The sequence below is a fragment of the Artemia sp. Qi Xiang Cuo genome, chromosome 8 (genome assembly GCF_049724085.1).
Source record: "Artemia sp. Qi Xiang Cuo chromosome 8, ASM4972408v1, whole genome shotgun sequence".
NCBI lineage: Eukaryota > Metazoa > Arthropoda > Branchiopoda > Anostraca > Artemiidae > Artemia > Artemia sp. Qi Xiang Cuo.
This window is the reverse complement of record NC_142801.1, coordinates 4,979,636-4,997,288: the sequence shown is the minus strand read 5'-3', so window position 1 is coordinate 4,997,288 and position 17,653 is coordinate 4,979,636. Positions and strand designations below refer to the sequence as shown.

Sequence of the window (17,653 nt, the reverse complement as noted above, 5' to 3'; positions counted from 1 at the left end):
TATATATATATATATATATAATTTCGGCTGTATATTTGCACATTAGGGGGGAGGGGGTTAAGTATAGCGGGACTGCATGCAAAATGTAACCCAACCTGACGAAAATACCAACTAAATATTTATTAAAATAAGGCTACAATGTAGTTTTTCACTGAGTCGAAGCTAATTGTCTCTGTATACGAACATCAATAAACCGGTTATTGTCTAATTTTATAGATCTAAATTCTTGAGTGTACACTGGCTAACAGATGTACCAAAAAACACTCTCATAACAATGTGCAGTTAGAGAGGTGAAACAGGAGCATACACAGGATTTTTTAAGGGGGGGGGAGGGGGTAACTCGTTAAAATAAAAAAAAGACACAATTTCTGAAAACTGTAGGAAAATTTGGTACTTGCTTAGATTCCAGTTAACACGCGAGAAATACCGCATCGAAATCTCAAAGATGCTATATGAAAAACAGTTTTTCGCCGCCTAGTGAGTGAAGTATTGCTCACTTCGTGACAAAGATTTAAACTTTAGTTTTTGGGGTTGAAGGGGCAAAAAAAGTTACCTAGGTTGGGCTAGGTCACGTATTTAATATATGCTATGCTTTCCCCCCCCCCCTCCCCGAATGTGCAAATATGCAGCCCAAATTTGTTTCTAAACTTGTATTTTCATCCTATTTTGTTTTATTTCATTAGCATTAACGAAACTTCACTTATCGCGTGATTACTGGATACTAAACAAGTACCGAAAATTTTAACACTTCATAAAAATGATGAAGCATAAACTACAAGTTTTTGGTTTGGTTACATTATTATTATTGTCTTTATCCTTTTTGTCCGTTGTTTGTAGTTATGCATAGATACGACTACCTAATTAAAATAAAAAAAATTGCCGGTACTATCTGCAAATTCAGGAAATACATATTCCCACTTAATAAATTTTACTAGGAATTCAGTCAATAGCCATTTTGGCTCAAATCCATTAGTTGTTTATGTCTTTCTTTTATTGGAACGAGTAAAATAACAACATTTCAAATGATCAGTTTTATAGGCGTAAATTGTAATCTTTCATTTTGTCTATTACAGACCCCTTAATAGGCTATATTCTGCAAGGAAACCATACTTAAATCACTTTTGGCTCAAAGCCATTAATCGATCATGTCTTTCAAGCATTTCGTGGTAACGAACTGTAAATAATTAGCCACTCGACCAAATGGTAACCAAACCCTAAAAATGGAATTTTTATAATAATTGATACATCAAAAAAACTGACTTTTTAGGCTGATTCAAAATATATGAAATTTTTAAGTTTAATGTTAACTATCAAAAGCTACGAGCCTGAGAAAAATTGGCCTGATTGTTATAAAAAAGAGGTGGAAATCACCAAAAAGTCAAGCGATTTTAATGAAAATCACACCGTCAGATCAAAGAACCTCTCTGTAGATGTTTCAAGCTCTTATCTAAAAAACGTGGAATTTTGTGTTTTTTGCCAGAAGAAGATTATAGACGCCCGTTTTTCTTTCCCTGGGTAGCGTACTCGTGTCAAACCAATCATCCTAGAAGACCAGGAGGGCTATAATTCGAATCGAAATCAAAAGGTCTAGTGCCCTTTTTAAGTGACCAAAAAAAATTAGAGGGCAACTAGATTCCCTCCTACGTCCCTCATTTTCCTAAGGACCTGTGATCAAAATTTTGAGATAGCCATTTGATTTGGCATAGTTGAAAGGTCGGTACTGGTGCATTACACGGACACTTCTAAAAAGTCAAGTTTGGTTAATGCTAATGAAGTAAAATAAAACAGGATGAATATATAATAGTTTATAAACAAATTTGCGCTATATATTTGCACATTAGGGGTGGGCGTGGGGGTAAAGCATAGCATATATTGAATACCTAACCTAACATAGGTACCTTTCCCCCTTAAACCCCAAAAAACAATCGTTTAAATATTGTAGCTCATTAAGAAACCACGGCTTTGCAGTCATTTATCTATAGCGGTCTCTTGCAAGACGGGTTTTTCGTGACTGGTTTCCTGGTACAATATATAGCAGTGTCCGCCTAAAACACCAATACTGAAGTATCATTCGAATCGAAATCAAAAGCTCTAGTACTCTTTTCAAGTGATAAAAAAAATTAGAGGGCAACTAGATTCCCTCCTACGTGCCTCATTTTCCTAAAGACATGTGATCAAAGTTTTGAGATAGCCATTTGATTTGGCATATTTGAAAGGTCCAACAGCTATGCCTCTAAAGATGACATGACCCCTTGCACACCTTGGTAAAGGGCTGTAAATTATGCATTATTTTCCGTGAGGATGAGAGTTTCTGGAGGAGGTTTGTTGGAGGAATTTTATTTGGGTGGGAGGGAAGGAGAGGCATTTCCTGATATGATTCGAAATACGGTCAAAAATTAAATAAAAAACAAGTTTTTTCAACTGAAAGTAAGAAGCAACATCAAAACTTTAAACAAACAAAAATTATCTGGTATATGAGGGGGCTGCCTCTTAAGTATTAAGTAAGAAGTATGAATGTTATCTCTTACTTTCAGTTGAAAAAACTTGTTTGTTTAGTAATTCTCGTAAAGGAGTGAATTGATTAGTAACATTTAAAACTATGAATTATGTAGGCATAAATTATAATTTTACATCCATTAGGCTATACTTTGTGAAGCCATACTTAAATCACTATTTTATTACCATTGTTTTTATTCTTTTTTCATCCGCTATTTGTAGCTGCTAATTTGTTTGTTACTACATACAAATCCAGGAAATACATATTCTCACTTAATATATTCTACTAGAAATTAAGCCAATAGCCATTTTTGAACAAGTTTCAAAGTTTTCAGTTTTATAAGCATAAACTCTAATTTTGTTTTGGCTATTACAGATCTCCTAATGTGGGGTACTCTTCAAAGAAACCATACTTTAATCACTATTTTATTACTCACTTAGGTCCCGGCCATCCTCGTGGGACGTTTTGGGGCCACTCCTCTTGCTAGCTCATGCGCAAGGGCTCGGTACATTGCTCTATCTGGTGCGATACGTGATAACGGGGCTATCTTGACGTTGTCGAAGTCGAAGTTCTCCATCCATCGTTTTCGTGGTCTGCCTCGTGGACGAAGGCCATGGAGGGATCCTTCAAGGGCGATTGTCGGAAGGCGGCTCGGCTCCATTCGCTTGACGTGGCCGAACCAGCGTAGTTGTCGCTTCTTGATTTTACTGAGTATGGTTTCAGTGGACTGGAGCCTTTGACGTACTTCCACATTTGTGATTCGGTCAGTGTATTTGATCTAGAAATGCGACGGAGGCATCTCACCTCAAAAGCTAGAAGTTTTATTTTATTACCATTGTTTTTATTCTTTTTTGGAATCCGTTATTTGTAGTTACACATAGATAAGACGATCTAATTAAAAAGAAATAATTTACTGGTTTGCTTTTTACTATTTAAAAATTCAGGAAATGCATATTCCCACTTAATACATTTTAACTCAATATTTTGATGTATATTTTTAAGCCTAAAATTTTTAATCATGTTCCAGGAATTAAGCGAATTGTTATTTTGGATCAAAGGCATCAATTGTTTAAATGTTCCGCTTATTGGAGCAATTAGCTAAACAAGATTCAAGTTATTAGTTTTATAATCATTTTGATTTTGACTATTGCCGTAATGATCTATTATATTCTTCGAAGAAACCATACTTAAATCATCATTCTATTATTTATGCATATACAAGACAAGCTCATAAAAAAAAAATTGCTGATTCGTTTATATCTACAAATTCAGGAAATACATTTTCCAACTTAATATATTTTACTAGGAATTAAGCCAATAGCTATTTTTGGCTCAAAGCCATTAATCGTTTTTGTCTTTCTCTTATTGGAGAGAATTGATAAACAACATTCTACATTATCAGTTTTATAAGCATAAATTATAATTTTTCATTTTGTCTGTTACAGATCTCTTGGAAACCAAACTTGGCAAACACTCATTGTCATTCTAATCATGAGAAACAGAGCGCGTGCTCCAAGTTCCCAGAGAACTCCATCACAAAACAGATAGAAAGAAAATTTAGTTTGTTGAAAGAACAACTTTTTTATAATTTAAGATGTATTTACAACAAGAAAACCTGCAGAATCCCCATCATCAGTTGCAACAACAGCAACAATGGACTGGGGTGTCGCAAAATATGGGGGCATCAATGCAAAGTGATCAAAGGGTGCCCCCTGTATTTACTAGTCAAAGTATTGCTCATTTGCAAAATATGCAAGTACCAAATAATATAAATAGTCCGTATGAAGTGTTTCAACAAAATTCAGTGAATTACCAGCATCAGTTCCAGCAAGGTCAGCAGGTGTTTCAAACCAGTGAAAATGTGTTTGTGCAGCCATATAATTGTGCAGAAATGAAAAGTGATCATTATAATTATGCTGCTTTTCAAGGTAAAAGTCAGAATGATTTTGTTGTGCAGCAACAGACTATGCAACAGCAGAATTTACTGTATAATCAGTATGAAAACCAGTTTCAGCATTGTAGTGAGCAACAGCCAGAATATCAGCAGCGTGTGGAGCAAAATCCTAATCAGTACCAGTTCTTAATATCAAGTGAAGCCTCCCCTTTTTCTCAGCGTACCCCAACACAGAATATTCAGTTACCTAGTGAGTGTGTACAAAACTCACCGTCAGTTGTGCAATTGCACCATGAGTCACTACGACCAGAACCTAATGCAAATATACCATCGTTACAAAATAATATACAGAGACAAAATTTGCAGCAACAGTGTCGATCGCTAGTTCAGCAAGAAATGCCAGGACATGCTCAAAGTGTATCACAGACAATACATCAAGAATCGTCAAGTAATCACCTTCTTCCAGCACAGCAACAACAACAATGTCACCAAACACAACAAATAATGCACCAGCAACAAATTGTGACTTGTAATCAACAAAGTGCGAGTAATACTCCTCTTCCTAATATTCTCCAAAGTGGCTGTCCTCAACAGGTATTAGGTACAAATGGAGCTCAAATTGTCACCAATACGGGCCAGCAAATACCCGGACAAGCCCAATTAATATCTAACCCAGGCATTCCAACTCACATGGTATCCTTACCAGCAAATAACACCCAACCTCAATTAATTACCAATAATATCCCACAGCAAGTGCTTGCTAGTGGCATCCCTGCTCAACATATCATACCCAACCAGGGACAACAGCAGCTTATAGCAGCTACGAATTCTCAACCTCAGCAGTTAGTACAAGCTCAACAGCAACCACCAGGGACTATATTAATTCCAATGCAACAGCAAGGTCAATCTCAGTTACCTCAAATGATTTCTATGGGAAACGGCCAATTTTTGATTATACAACCGAACACAATTACTCCTCAAATTATGGTTCCTATTCCTCCAAGCCAGCCGTCCCTTCAGTCTACACAGCTACTTATACAAACACCTCAAGGTAAGCTTTACTACTTTTGCTTGATTTGAGATAAAAGAGAAACACGAGTTCAATGAATCCCTATCCTCATTGGGGGATTTGACTAGTACTTGACTAGTAGGCTACCTATTATACTGGGGGCCCCTCACATAGCGTAAGATCAGCGCTAAGGAACCCCTGGGAAATTAAAGAAAAAAGGGTTTGAAATCTCTTCGTCAAAGATAAAATAATAAAAAAAATATAAAATAACCGATATTTGTTTTGGTCTTCCGTAAAGCTTTAGAGAAATTGATATTGCTATCAACATTTCGCTTTTTAGATCTTCGGTTCCTATTAACGAGGGTTGCTCTTTACTTAATTACTGCGAACTAATCAAAGCCCCCCTAAAATGTCAAGGAGACTACCACTTCCTGATTTAATCCCCATGCTTTAACTATAAGTTTAATATTCAAATGAAAATTAGCCGAGAATGATTATCATCCCTAAAAAAGTTCTCCTCATTGAATATTTCTTAGGGGCCGTGGGTTCGAAATATGGAAATTTTTAAAGGTGGCACTTTCAAGGGTATTTCTTCCAACGAGTCTTTTTTGTAGGGACGCACCGCATGGCAGGGGGGGAGGAGTACATCCGTCTCCCCGGGGAAATTTACAAGTGGCGCTCAAGATGCCTTCTCCCATGTCTCCCCCTTTTGTTTAGGTAATAATATGAATGTCATCTTATTTTGCACTAAAAATCTTTCGGTACTATCCCATTATATGGGCCTCTCTAAAAAGTCAAATTTGGTTAATGCTAATGAAATAAAATAAAATAGGATGAATATATAATAGTTTAGAAACAAATTTGAACTATATATTTGCACATTAAGGGGGGGGGGGGGGGGGTAAAGCATTGCATATGTTAAATACGTAACCTAACCTAACCTAGGTACCTTCCCCCGCCCCCTTGGAATCCAAAAAAACACAGTTTAATATCGTATACGCAATGAAAACCTTGTTATCATTGCTGTACAACAGTGAAGACGTCACAAAACGGGTTTTATCATTGTCAGTGTATAGTGATTAAGTCGAGAGGCCCTGATAATGGGATAGAACCAATATTTCAGAAAGAAGGAAAGCTATCACTCCGCAGCACAAATATTAGTCTAAAAATAATCCACGAAATGAGTCTAAGTCATAGTTTAAGTCTTATGTTTTTTATTTTCACAATTAAATAGATAACCTAAACAACATTTTTGCGCTGGAGAAAACCTACGAGGGTTTCCGGTCGGGCGTAATTACTTACCTATGAACTCAACTATGTAAAAAAAACCTCAACTATTTAATTAGATCTATTATAAATAAACCAAAAGTAAATAAACTATAAACTATATATTGAAAAATAATTAAAAATAATATTTTAGATAAATAAAAATATAAAAGAAAAATAATAATAACAAGTCCAGTCCCCATCACCCTTCAATTCTCAACTCTCCCTCTTACACAACACCCTGCCCTTCCAACCCACCGCCCACTCTTAGCTTCACAGCCCACTCTTACCTCTCCAGCCTATCTTCCTCCTCTACCCACCCTACTACCCATAATAAAATTGAACAATTACCCCCCCCCCCCCAAAAAAAATAATATTTTAAATTGTTTTTAAACAGAGGTACGTTTTCCGCCGCCCTGATGCTCAATTTCAATGGTAGGTCATTCCATACAGTTGGGCCCAGATGTTTCAATGAAAATAAAGACCTGGCACCACGACGCAAATCAATGCCGAATAAGACGTAAAATCCTACTCTCCCATCAGTTTTTCTATATTTATCTAAAGGCTCACTGAAAATTTTGAAATTCAGGCATAAAAAAGCACTTTTTGAGTCAGGAGACTTTTTGTCTCCAGTCCCCCTCTGAAATCATACAAATATCCACTTGCGTTCCTTCACGATAGCTAATGTGCAATTATACTACATTGTGTATAATTTTATGAAACTTCAAAAAAATCAACTCGGTTAAATGAAGCTTTAAAATGAATTATATTAACAAATTATTTTGTATGGACTGTGTACAACTTTAGGAACAAATACGCCATCACACAGCATTATATCCTTTGAAGCTGGGAAGCTCAAATGCATCCGTTGTAGAATCTCTGCAGTCAAAGTGTCTACATGTAGCACGAAAGTGCTATTTTAGCACTATTACGCTCTACTTTTTAAAACAATTAATTAAAAAAACTTTATCCACAAAATAAGTTTTTCAAAGAAAGTAAAAACCCCATTAAACAAAAAATAAGCAAAAATGAAATAAAATAATCTACCAAGCGTAAAACTACCAAAAATCGGCATCGATAAATAAATGAAACCCAAAACGAACAGAAATTACAATAAATAACCGAATCAAGCTCAAGACGAGCTGAAAATAACGTGAGTAGGACGCAAAGCCCCTAAACCATTCCAAGGCCAAGGCCAATGAAAAAAATTCTAATGAATTTTCGGAAAAAAATGTGCATTGTCAGTTTAATATACATATGCTGATATTTATTCCTTAAAATCTTAATTAATTTATGTTTTCTTAAAGTTATAAGTGAAAACATTGAAAAGAATTTTTTCAGTAAAGTACAAATTATATTTTGGCTTTTAGAAAGCATAGGGTTTAGAACCCTACTCAGACTGATTTCTGCTGGTTTTGAGTTTGACTTAATTTAATTTCTGTTTGTTTTGGGTTTCATTTATTTATTAATACTGATTTGTGGTAGTTGTATGCTTGGTAGATTATTTGATTCTATTTTTGTTCATTTTTGTTCATTTTTGGTTTAATGGAGTTCTTTACTTTTTTTTTTAAAAACTTATTTTGTGAAAAATGTGTTTCTGATTAATTTCTTATCGTTTTATATTGAGATAGTCTTTTTCAGGGAGAAAGACTGAGCCTCTTCCGAAGTTAAACAACCATCCCTTCCATAAAAACCTTTAATACCGCTGGGCATAACTTACAACCCTTGCCCCTAATCTTTGGGGTTTGTTTCAACCTCAAAAGCCTTGTTATATGATATTTAGACTATTTTGAATAGAATGGCAATTTCAAAATTTCTATTAATATGACATATGTGTAGGGGTGAGAGGGTAGCTGCCCTCTGATCACTTTGCCTCTTAAAAAGAGCACTAGAGCGTCTGATTACCAATCCAATGAGCCCCCTTTGAAGTTTATATGAACACACTTTCTAAAAAAACACATATATGTCCCCAGGGCACAACTTACAACCCTTGCCTTGAGGGCTGGGGGGATTTGTTATCCTCAAAGACATGATTTCCAGACCTTTCTGATAGGCTTAACAATATGGCTATATCAAAATTTTGATTGGAAGTACTTTGGGAAATGATAGGCGGGGAGGGAGACATTTTCCCTCGGGTAATTATCGCCTAATAAGAAAGGCACTAGCCCTCTGAATTTACAATTAAATGAGTACCTTTGGAAGCTACTATGGCAACACGTTTTATACAAACATTATATGGTCCAAGGGTATAACTTACGACCCTTGTCCTGAGGGCATTGGGGGGAGGGTTGTTATCCTCAAAGACATAATTTCCAAACCTTTCAACTACGTTGAACAAAATGACCACATCAAAATGTTGATCGGAAATGTTTGGGAAAATGATGGGCGCTGGGGGGGGGGGGATTTTCCGTCATATTACTTTCGACTATTAAAAAGGGCAATAGCCGTCTCAATTTCCAATCTAAAGAGTATTTTTAGAATTTTTTACGACAACACTTTCTATATGACATGATAGGCCCCCAGGGAATAGCTTACAACCTTAACTCTGAAGGCTGTGGTGGGTTGTCATATTAAAACACAAAATTTCCGGACCGTTTAACTACGTTCAGCGAAATAGATATATCGACATATTGATCGGAAGGGTTTGGAGAAATGATGGATATGGGGGGTATTCACCCCTGATCACTTTTGACTGTTAATTAGGGCACTAGCCCTCTCAATTTCCAATTGAAGGAGTCCTTTTTGAAGTTTCTACGACAACACTGGCAAAGACTTAATTTCCAGAACTTTCAACAACGTTGAACAAAGTGTCTTTCTCAAAATTTTGCTTGGATGTGTTTGGGGAAATGGTAGGCTTGAAAGGGGCGTTAGTTGCCCTGCAATCACTTTCGACTATTAAATAGGGTACTAGCGCTTTCAATGTCCAATCGAATGAGCCCTTTTTGAAGTTTCTACGATAACACTTTCTATAAAACCTTATATGCCCCCAGGGCATAACTTATAACCCTTGCGCTGAGGGCTGTAGGGGGAGTGTCATCCTCAAAGATATTGTTTCGGACCTTTCAACTACATTGAACAAAATGGCTATCACGAAATTTTTATTACAACGCTCTATAAAAAACTTATATGCCCCCAACGGCATAACTTACAACCCTTGCCCTGAGAGGTGGGGGGGGGGGGGTTAATCATCCTCAAAGACATAATATCCAGAACTTTCAACTACGTTGAAAAAATGACTATCTCAAAATTTTTATTGGATGTATTTTGGAAAATGGTGAGATTCAGAGGGGGGCTAGTTGCCCTCTAATCATTTCCGACTTTTAAAAAGGACACCCCTTGAATGAGTCCCTTTTGAAGTCTCTACGATAACGCTTTCCGTAAAAACCTCAAATACCCCCAGGGCATAACTTATAACCCTTGCCCTGAGGGGTTTGGGTGATTTGTCATCCTCAAAATCATAATTTCCAGAACTTTCATCCACGTTGAACAAATTGTCTATCTAAAAATTTTGATTCAATGTGCTTGGGGAAAAGGTGGGCGTGAGAGGGTGGTTAATTGCTCTCCATTCACTTTCAACTATTAAAAAGGGCACTAGTCCTTTCAATTTCCAATCAAATGAGCTCTTTTTGAAGTTTCTACGACACCGATCTCTATAAAAACCTTATATGCCCCCAGGGTATAACTTACAACCCTTGCCCTGAGAGGTGGGGGGGGGGTTAATCATCCTCAAAGACATAATATCCAGAACTTTCAACTACGTTGAAAAAATGACTATCTCAAAATTTTGATTGGATGTATTTTGGAAAATGGTGAGAATCAGAGGGGGGCTAGTTGCCCTCTAATCATTTCCGACTTTTAAAAAGGACACCCCTTGAATGAGTCCCTTTTGAAGTCTCTACGATAACGCTTTCCGTAAAAACCTCATATACCCCAAGGGCATAACTTACAACCCTTGCCCTGAGGGGTTTGGGGGGCTAGTCATCCTCAAAATCATAATTTCCAGAACTTTCAACTACGTTGAACAAAATGGGTATCTAAAAATTTTAATTGAATGTGTTTGGGGAAATGGTGGGAGTGAGAGGGGGGTTAGTTGTTCTCCATTCACTTTCGACTATTGAAAAGGGCACTAGCCCCTACAATTTCCAATCAAATTAATCCTCCTTGAAGTTTCAATAACAACGCTTTGCATAAAAGCCTTATATGCCCCCAGGGTATAACTTACAACCCTTGCCCTGAGGGCTCTGATTGGGTTGTCTTCCTAAAAGATCTAATTTCCAGAACTTTTAACTACGTTGAACAAAATGAATGTCTCAAAATTTTGATTGGATGTGTTCGGGGAAATGGTGGGCGTGAGAGGGGGTTAGTTGCCCTCCAATTACTTTCAACTAAGAAAAGGGCACTAGCCATTTCAATTTTCAATCGAATGAGCCCTTTTTGAAGTTTTACGACAACGTTTTCTATAAAAACCTCATGTGCCCCCAGGGCATAACTTATAACCCTTGCCCTGAGGGCTGTGGATGGGTTGTCATGCTCAAAGACATAATCTCCAGGACTTGCAACTACGTTGAAAAAATGGCAATTTATTTAAAAATTTTGATTGTATGGGTTTGGGAAAATGGTGGGCGTGAGAGGGGGGTCAGTTGCCCTCCAATTACTTTCGACTATTAAAAAGCCACTAGCTATTTCAACTTCCCATGGAATGAGCTGTTTTTGAAGTTTCTACGACAACGCTTTCTATAAAAACCTTATATGCCCCCAGGGCATAATTTATAACCCTTGCCCTGAGGGCTGTGGGGGGTGTATTCCCTAAAGATCTTATTTTCCAAAACTTTCAACTACGTTGAACAAAATTGCTATCTAAAAATTTTGATTGTATGTGTTTGGGGAAAAGGTGGGCGTGAGAGTGGGTTAGTTGCCGTCCAATCACTTTCGATTATTAAAAAGGGCAATAGCCCTTTGAATATCCAATCAAATGCGCCCTTTTTCAAGTTTTTACGACAAAGATGTCAATAAAAACCTTATATGCCCTCAGGGTATAACTTATAACCTTTGCCCTGAGGGTTCTAAAGGGGTGATCGTCCTCAAACACCTAATTTCCAGAACTTTCAACTACGTTGGACAAAATGGCTATCTCAAAATTTTGATTGGATGTGTTTGGATAAATGGTGGGCGCAGAAGGGGTGTTAGGTGCCTTCCAATCACTTTCGACTATTAAAAAGGGCACTAGCCATTTCAATTTCCAATCGAATGAGCGTTTGAAGTTTCTACGACAACGCTTTCTATTAAATCCTTATATGCCCCCAGGGCATTACTTACACCCCTTGCCCTGAAGGCTTTGGGGGGGGGGGGATTCATCCTTAAAGACCTAATTTTCAGACCTTTAAATTACGTTGAAAAAAATGGCTTATCTCAAAATTTTGATTGGGTGTTTAGGGAAACGGTGGGCGTGAGAGGGGGTTAGTTGACCTCCAATCACTTTCGACTATTAAATGGGCACTAGCCCTTTGAATTTCCAGTCGAATGAGCCTTTTTTGAAGTTTCTACGACAACACTTTCTATAGAAATCTTATATGCCCCTGGGGCATAACTTACAGCCCTTCCCCTAAGAGCTCTGGGGGAGTGTCCTCCTCAAAAACATAATTTTATCTGGTAATCAACTACGCTGAACAAAATGGCTATCTTAAAATTTTGATTGGATGTGTTTCGGGAAATGGTGGGCGTGGAAGGGGTGTTAGTTGCCTTCCAATCACTTTCGACTATTAAAAAGGGCACTAGCCACTCCAATTTCCAATCGAATGAGTCCTTTTCGAAGTTTCTACGACAACTCCTTCGATACGAAGTGCCATGTTCTAAGACCAAAATTAAATAATACATGTGCAAACATCGTTCTTTACTTAGGCAGCACTATTCCGCTGCCTATGATAAAACCTTTTGCGTAAACAGCGAGGCATTGAGGAGGGAACAGTCCCTTTTATATACGTAATAATTTCTGTTCGTTTTAAGTTTTAATGTCGCTCCTTACTTTCATTTAGAAAAAAAAAACAAATTTATTTAGTTTCTGAATGTTTTTCAAGTAATGCAGGTTCGAATTTGCTCACCGTACATTAAAAAATAAAACAAATTTTTTATATTAATCTTAGAAGATTTATTCCGTATATGAAGGGCTGCTCCCTCCTCAATACCTCTATCTTTACGCTAAAGCTGTTTGCGCTTTTCAAAAAGCTTCCTATTCTAATTAAACGGCCCCCATGTTTCAGTTGACGCTCTTAAAGAGCAAGGTATTGTGGAGGGGAACCCTTCATATATGGAATAATTTTTGTTTGTTTTTCAAATAATGCCGGTAAATCTGGCTCATCCTCTATGAAATATACCCCTCCACCTCGCGGAAAACTCATCCGTAGAAATTTCATCCAAGGTAAAGCGGACCCCCCCCCCTGTAGAATTCTCTCCGGAGTTTTCCATCCTTGCTGAGAATCCCCCTCCCTGTAAAATTGCTTGTGGACTATTCAGCCTGAAAATTCTCCTTATCATTCTTTCATTTGAATAAGACTAATCTCTAATCGGTTTCTCGATCAGTCCAGAAATCCCCCCCCTCCTTCCGCGGATATTGTTTCTCGGAAAGCAAAACACTCGGAAAAAAGCCCCTGGGTAATTCCCCCAATTATCTCCACATCAAAAATTTGGCAAAGAAATGTAAGACAATTAAAAATAATTTCGTATAGGAATTCTATCAGATCCACCCAGTGTAACATTTCCCCTGGAATATTCACCCCCCAGGAATATCCCTCTTCAAGGAAGATTATACCTATTGAAATCCATCCCAAGCACAACCCCCCTCCAAAGAAAAATGTCTGTATAATACCCAGTTATAAATGATGTATGTAAAAAATGGGCAAACTTTATGAATTATACGCCTCTTCCCACACACTTTGGGGGGTCATTTTACAAATAAAAACATAATGATTTGACATTTCATCTATGCTGAACAAAATGGCCATTTCAAAATTTTGATCAGATAGTTGTGGGGTAACAATGGGCATGAGAGTGGGCCCAGTTTCCCTCCAACCTTTTGGTCATTAAATAAAAAAATGATTTTTTTTTAACTGAAAGTAAGGAGTGACATTAAAACTTAAAACGAACAGAAATTATTCCGTATATCAAAGGGGCTGTCCCTCCTCAATACCTCGCTCTTTACGCTAAAGTTTTTTATTGTTTTAAAAAAAAAAGCTGAGTGACAGATTCAAGCTATAGCTTAAAGTGCGAGTTATTGAGGAGGGGACAGCCCCTTTCATGTACGTAATAATTTCTGTTCGATTTAAATTTCAAGGTTGCTCCTTACTTTCAGTTAAAAAAAAACTAGTTTTTGTATTTAATTTATGAACGTTTTTGAATTAATGCAACTTTGATTTTGGCTCACCGTATATGAATAATTAAAACGAAATTTGCATATTAATTTTACTTTTTTTTGGCTAAATGGCTTTCTCAAAATTTTGTTCTGACGTAACTTACGAATTAACTTACGTAACGAAATTCTATATTCGTATATTTTATTACGTATATTAGGGAGTTTGCCCCCTAGTCGATACCCTGCTCTTTACGCTAAAGTTCGAATTTTGTTCGAATCACAAACCCCCTGAATCAAAAAGGCCGGTTAATTAGAATAGATACCCTTTTTGAAAGTACAAAAAAAAACTTTAGCGAAAAGGGCGAGGTATTGACGAGGGGATGAACCCCCTCACATACGTAATAATTTCTGTTTGCTTTAAGTTTTAATGTTGCTCCTTACTTTCAGTTGAAAAAACTAGTTTTTTTTAATTTAATTTCTGACCGGTTTTTAAATAATGCTGGAAAATCCGGCGCCCCCTTCATAGAAATGTCCCTTCCCCCCAGGAAATATCCTCCATGGAAGGATCCGCCCCCATAACCCCCTCCTCTGACAGCCCCCCCAATCAGAAGAAAAATCCCTCCTGAAACGTCTTTATACTTCCCATTAACCTATAAACTTAATGAAACCTATATATTTGAAATCAGCATAAAAATCTGATTCTATTGATGTATCTATGGATATCAAATTCCGGTTTTTAGAGTTTCGGTTGCTATTGAGCCGGGTCGCTCCTTACTTACAGTTCGTTACCACGAACTGTTTCATTAAAAAAGGGAACTAGAACTTTAATTTCCGTTTGAATGCACCCTCTCCCGATCTTCTAGGACCATTATTTCGATACAATCACCCCTGGATAAAAAAAACCGCATCCGTGATCTGTGTTCTGGTAAAAAGAGCAAAATTCCAGATAGGAGCTTGTAACTTCTACAGTAGGATTTTCTGGTACGCTGAATCTGATGGCGTGATTTTCAGTAAGATTTAATTGATTTTAGGGGATGGCTTGTAACTTTTAATGGGTAACATTAAAATTGACGAATCTTGTATATTTGGAATCAGCATAATGAGCTGATTGTTTTGATGTATCTATTGATATTAAATACATCTAAAGATGTATTTTTTAGATGTATTGAATTTTTTTTTAGTTTCGGTTACTATTGAGCCGAGTCGCTCCTTACTTACAGTTGGTTACCACGAACTGTTTGAAACTTGCACTGAATCGCGGTTTTAATGTTTTTACGGGCAGATTTTCTCGCTTGTCATTTTCCATTTTTTGTCATTTTTGCCGCGTCAATTTGGAGTGAGGATCTGGATTTTCACCCTCCCCTTAGATTTTGAAAACATCTTTTTTGGGGTATTTTAATTAAAAATGTCTATTTTTGGTATTTTCATTGAAAAATTAAAAAAACTACAATTTTACCCCCCCCCCCCCTAGATTTTGAAAAACACGTTCACCCCTCTATTTCTGTGAATTGACGCCACTCGCTTGAGAACGGAATGAAAACGAACAGCTTCAAAACTCCACAAATTGGAAAATCATAACTTTCGCAGATGTCCTGCTGCATAGCATGTGCTTCCAGTGCTCGCAACGAGAAATTGCATCAGCTGCTCACAATGAGAAATTGCGTCCAGTGCTCGCAACGAGAAATCGCATCAGCTGCTCGCAACGAGAAATTGCATCAGCTGCTCACAATGAGAAATTGCGTCCAGTGCTCGCAACGAGAAATCGCATCAGCTGCTCGCAACGAGAAATTGCATCCAGTGCTTGCAACGAGAAATTGCATTCCTGATGGGAGATCAACCATGCTTTGGACTATACATTCTTCATCAACGTCAGACAGAGATAATCCTCAGAGATAGCCCCAACTAGGATGGAAGGAATGCTGCTAGGCTGTAAATTTCGAGCACTTTTTGTGGCTATTGTTTTTATCTTCTTGTACAAAAAATCGATGGAAAAAAAAATCTGTGTCGAGTCTAACAGACCCATTCTATGTGGAAGTTGTACGTCGATACATAAGTGACAAAAGTATCTCCGTTTTATTTGACATTTTACAGATAAATTGGAGAGCAAATCAACGAACAAAGTGTTAGAAAAATGACTTTGATCGAAAAACCATTTTTCTTACACTTTCATTTGGTAGTTTGCTGTCCACTTTGTAAAAGGAAAAAAGATTTAGTGAGTTATAACAACCCTAAACCCTAAGATACGCCTGATTAAAAGATATATATATGTCGGTAGAATCTACACAGATGTCTAGATTATGAACCAACTTCACTTAATGTCTGCTGAAGTAGTTAAAAGCAAAATTCTAACAATTTTCCCAACCTTCAAATGTACGATAAAGGAGATCATTATAGCCAAAGCAAAGCTCTAAATTCCAAATACCATCCTTGTTTACCTGTTGTTGAGACTGCCAAGGAGGAGTCACTTTGTTGCCGAAGGATCTTTAAAAACATGTGCAGTAAAATGAAGCTTTAGAAGAGTCTACTCTTCAAGTGCTCCTCAATATGCTGCTTGACAGAGAACCAACATCTCTTTTCTGATGCAAAAATTTTGTGTGTTTTGCAATCAGCAGAAACTTGAAAGTCAATCAATGACCAAAAAGAAGTCATTATAGCCAAAGTATAGCTCTAAAGTGCAAATCTGTTGTTGAGGCTGTCAAGGACGAGGCACTATGCTACTGAAGTATCTCCAGAAAAACAAGTGTAGTAAAATGAAGCTTTAACAGAACCAACAGTTCTGTCCTGGCACAAGACCGTAGTGTATTTTGCAATCCGCAGTTACTTGAAATTCTTTCAACGAACTGTGCCTTCTCCCTCTGTGTGCAAAATGATTGTAGACCCCTGCTTAAGATCGTCAAGTTCGCCAAGTAGCTTCTGTGGGCATAAGTCGTAGCCAAATACATCATGTCAAACAATCACCTGAATGCTTTCATCCATGGTGCTTATTCCTAAAGATTTTATATCGCTGAATGATTCTCGTCAGTTATCACATTCGCCTCGTCTCAGTAGAATCCTTTCCAGTTTCTGGGGGGACTTTGGAAGATCGAAGCAATACTGCTATCAAGACAGTCAACATTATCTAGTAAATCAACATCTATCTAAAAGGAATCATTTGAAAACATGAAAGAAGGCACAAGCTGTTTGGATGTCATCACGTCAGTTGTTTTTTCAATCATGATAGAAGATTGCATTTTGGCTGAAAGTTAGGTCAGGGGCGGCAGTCAGTTATCCCGATGAGGTAGCCTTATTTCTAATAGGGTTAATAGTATCCCAATAGGGGGGCAGCAGGGACAGAATGTTTTTTTTTTGGCAGTAGGGACAGAATGTTTTTTGGCAGAGAAAACTAGAATAGAAAAAGAGGAACAGTGACTTGGCAAGTAAGTAAGAGGAGAGGAGAACAGTGGCTTTGGGCCAGTACTTCATCGGATTTTATCATTTCTGTCGATTGTCTAAAGCCGTGATGCCTAACATGAAGTGCAGGCCTCACCGGTGGGGCGCGGCAATATTTTGGTTGGTTATGGGTGGATCGTGCACCCTTTGGCTAACTATGCTTTAGAGCCTTAATTTAAAAAAAATCCATGTGGATGACGTCAGATTCTTAGG

General features: G+C 37.4%; 1 protein-coding gene across 1 annotated transcript in view; it reads left to right on the top strand.

Annotated features, from left to right (window-relative positions):
• pdm3 (POU-domain protein pdm3) overlaps positions 1 to 17,653 on the top strand; it is a 101,235-nt gene that overhangs the window by 3,045 nt on the left and 80,537 nt on the right. Inside the window, exon 2 of the mRNA XM_089092818.1 lies at positions 3,943 to 5,442. Coding sequence (XP_088948944.1) covers positions 4,092 to 5,442 — 1,351 coding nt within the window. The 5' untranslated portion in view covers positions 3,943 to 4,091. The remainder of the gene's footprint in view (positions 1 to 3,942; positions 5,443 to 17,653) is intronic.